The 3,249-nt window shown below is 39.8% G+C and overlaps 1 protein-coding gene across 1 annotated transcript in view; it reads right to left on the bottom strand.

Moving 5' to 3' along the window:
* Positions 1–633: 633 nt before the first annotated feature.
* The window catches only part of LOC104960499 (nucleolar protein 58-like), a 5,062-nt gene continuing 2,446 nt past the window's right edge, over positions 634–3,249 (bottom strand). Inside the window, exons 2-3 of the mRNA XM_010788569.1 lie at positions 2,888–3,000; positions 634–1,899 (exon numbers count right to left, since the gene is read on the bottom strand). Of these exons, the coding sequence (XP_010786871.1) occupies positions 809–1,899; positions 2,888–3,000 (1,204 nt within the window). The 3' untranslated portion in view covers positions 634–808. The remainder of the gene's footprint in view (positions 1,900–2,887; positions 3,001–3,249) is intronic.

Raw genomic sequence — 3,249 nt, 5'->3', positions numbered from 1 at the left:
TAACTTAATTCTGACCCGAGTTTTGTGCACAATCTTCCAGCACCCATGATCAATGTTTATAGCAATCAGGAAACATTCACAGCTCAAAAGTATTTTTAAATTCTTAGGGCTTTAATTCAGCTTCTCTACTAATGATAGTAATATCTTTAATGCTAATCTGATCAACCAGAAGAAAGTAGAACCTGGATGTTGGAACACTGTGCCTACTGGTTCAGTAGAAGTGCATTGCACGAAATGTAGGTCCCGACACCCCACCAACAAGCACAGACATAAACAGCAGAATGTAATGTATTCATATCAGTGATATGAGTGACTACACATCTACACAACTACACATCGCTTCACCATCATGAATTGTTAGATAAAAAAAGTTTAGCGAGGTCCGGTTACACATATGTTGAGAGAAAATAGCGGAAGGATACAAAACAAACAATCCAGACGAGGCTGGTGTTTGCCACGTGTGACGTCACACAGCTGGGTTAATGGCTGGCAAGCTTTTCGCTACCGGAGCGGAATAACACGGGAAAGTGGCACACATTTCATGTTATTTGGGGGGTATTTATGGAAAGAATCATTGATGTTGATATGTCAAATGAAACAGTGGAAAGTGATGAAGCGATTCATTAACACAGAATAACGTTTATTTTGGACATTTCATGGACTTTAAGCATTGTCATGGTGATCAGAATTGGCATAATGATGTGAGCATTGCCATGTTGTATAGCTGGACAGAGCGGTTAGCATGGCTGTATATTCTTGGTATTGGATCGTCAACAGATCCTTATTTTGAATAATAATAATAAAAACATTACATTGCAAGACTATGCCTACCTTTCTTAGTGTCTCTCTTCTTGATGGGTTCTTTGTCTTTAAGTGGCCTCTTGGTTTCCTTTTCTTTTTTAGAAGGCTTTGTTGGTTCTGTTTCTTCCTTAGAGATCTTCTTTGGTTCCTTTTCTTCTGTGAGAATAACCTTGACCTCTTTTTCGTCTTTAGAAGGTTTCTCTGGTTCAGGTTTTTCTTCAGAGGGCTTCATTGGTACTGCCCTTTCTTTGGAAGGACTTGCTTCCTTTTCCTTCTCCTTCAACTCCTTAGAGATCTGTTCTGGTTCTTCTTTTGCAGGCTTAGTTATGGCAGTCATTGGTCTTAGTTCCTCCTTCTCCTCTTTGAGAAGCTTTTCGACTTCTTTTACTTTTTTAGGTGGTTCCTTCACTTCTGTCTCTTCCTTAGAACGTTTCTCTTCTTTGAGAGTTATTTTCATGGCTTTCTCTTCCTTAAGATGTTTCTTCTCTTCCCTTCCTTCTCTCAGTGGTTTCTTCTCCTCTTTCTGTTCTTTGGATGGCTTTGTGACTTCTATCTTCTTTGTAGATGGTTTCTTTACCTCTTTGTCTTCTTTAGGTATTTTCTTGACTTCCTTCTCTGTTTTAGAAGCTGCCTTGACTTCCTTCTCTTCTTTGGATGGTTTTGTTTCTGCTTTCTTTTCTTTCAGAAGTTTCCAGACTTCTATTTTCTCTTGGGATGGTTTACCGATCTTCTCGTCTTCCTTAGATGGCTTCTTGAAGGCTATCCCTACTGCGATAGATGTATTAAATGCTTTCTCGTCTTTAAGAGGTGTTTCTGCTTCTTCCTCCTTTTTAGACACTTTTCTCACTTCCTTGTCTTCTTTTGATGATTTCTCAGTTTCTTTTACTTTTTTGGATGGTTTCTTGTTTTCTTTATCTTCTCGGGATGGTTTACCAACTGTCTGGTCTTCCTCAGATGGTTTCTTGAAGGCTATCCCTACTGCGATAGATGTATTAAATGATTTCTGTTCTTTAAGAGGTTTCTTGACTTCCTTCTCTTCTTTGGATGGTTTTGTTTCTGCTTTCTTTTCTTTCAGAAGTTTCCAGACTTCTATTTTCTCTTGGGAGGGATGGTTTACCGATCTTCTCGTCTTCCTCAGATGGCTTCTTGAAGGCTATCCCTACTGCGATAGATGTATTAAATGCTTTCTCGTCTTTAAGAGGTGTCTCTGCTCTTTCTCCTTTCTGGAAGCTTTAATGACTTGCTTGTCTTCTTTTTCTTCTTTGAGAAGTTGTTTCTTGACTACTTTTTCTTCCCTAGATGAGTTTCGGATTGCTTTCTCCTCTTCTAGATGGTTTGCGGATTTCCGTTGTCTTCTTTGGATGGTTTTTTAACTTCTTTTCTTCTTCAAGTAAGTTGGATGACCTCCTTTCTTTTCTTTTGAGAAGTTTGGTACTTTCATCTTCTTCTCTGGATGGTTTCTCGACTGTCTTGTCGGTCTGTTGGGATTTGGTTTCGTGAGCTGTCTTGTCTCTTTGGATGGTTTCGTGAACTCGTCTTGTGCTCTTTGGATGGTTCGGTGACTGTCCTGTCTTCTTTGGATGGTTTCGTGGACTGTCTTGTCTTCTTTGGATGGTTTCGTGACTGTCTCGTCTTCTTTGGAATGGTTTCGGTGACTGTCTTTCCTCTTTGGATGGTTCGTGACTTTCCTGTCTTCTTTGGATTGTTTCGTGGACTGTCTTGTCCTCTTTGATGGGTTCGCTGACTGTCTCGTCTTCTTTGGGATGGTTTCGTGAGGATTCTCGTCTTTTTGGATGGTTTCGTGACTGTCTTTCTTCTTTGAGGAGGTTTCTTGGACTCTTTGTCTTCTTTTGGTTGGTTTCTTTGACTGTTCTTGCGTCTTCTCTTAGATAGTTTCTAACTTCTGTTCTCTTCTTTAATAGGTTGGATCGACTATTTTCTTCTTTAGAGTTTTTCTTGACGTCTTTCTCTTTCTGGGGGGGGGGGGGTGAGAGATTTCTTGGACTCTTTGTCTTCTTTTAGAGGTTTCGGACTACTCTTTCTTCTTTGAGAGATGTCCTTGGTCTCCTCTAGATGGTTTCTTGACGTTCTTTGTCCTTCTTTGAGGAGATGTCTTGTTTTCCTCTAGATGGTTCTTGACTTCTTTGTCTTCTTTGACGAGAGTCTTGTCTCCTCAGATGGTTTCTTGACTTCTTTTTTCTTCTTTGAGAGATGTGCTTGTTCTCCTCTAGATGGTTTCTTGACTTCTTTTTCTTCTTGAGATGATGTCTTGTCTCCTCCTAGATGGTTTCTTGACTTCTTTGTCTTCTTTGAGAGATGTCTTTCTTCCTGTAGGATGGTTTCTTGACTTCTTTTACTTTCTTTTGGAAGGTTTCTTCGCCTATCTTTCTCTTCTTCTGGATGTTTCATTGCTTTCTATGTTGGCATGGTTTCTTGTCGTCGTCTATA

This window comes from Notothenia coriiceps, unplaced genomic scaffold, assembly GCF_000735185.1.
Source record: "Notothenia coriiceps isolate Sejong01 unplaced genomic scaffold, NC01 NC01_scaffold00031859, whole genome shotgun sequence".
Lineage (NCBI taxonomy): Eukaryota > Metazoa > Chordata > Actinopteri > Perciformes > Nototheniidae > Notothenia > Notothenia coriiceps.
Note: the sequence above shows the minus strand (reverse complement) of the source record. Positions and strands in the feature narration are given on the sequence as shown.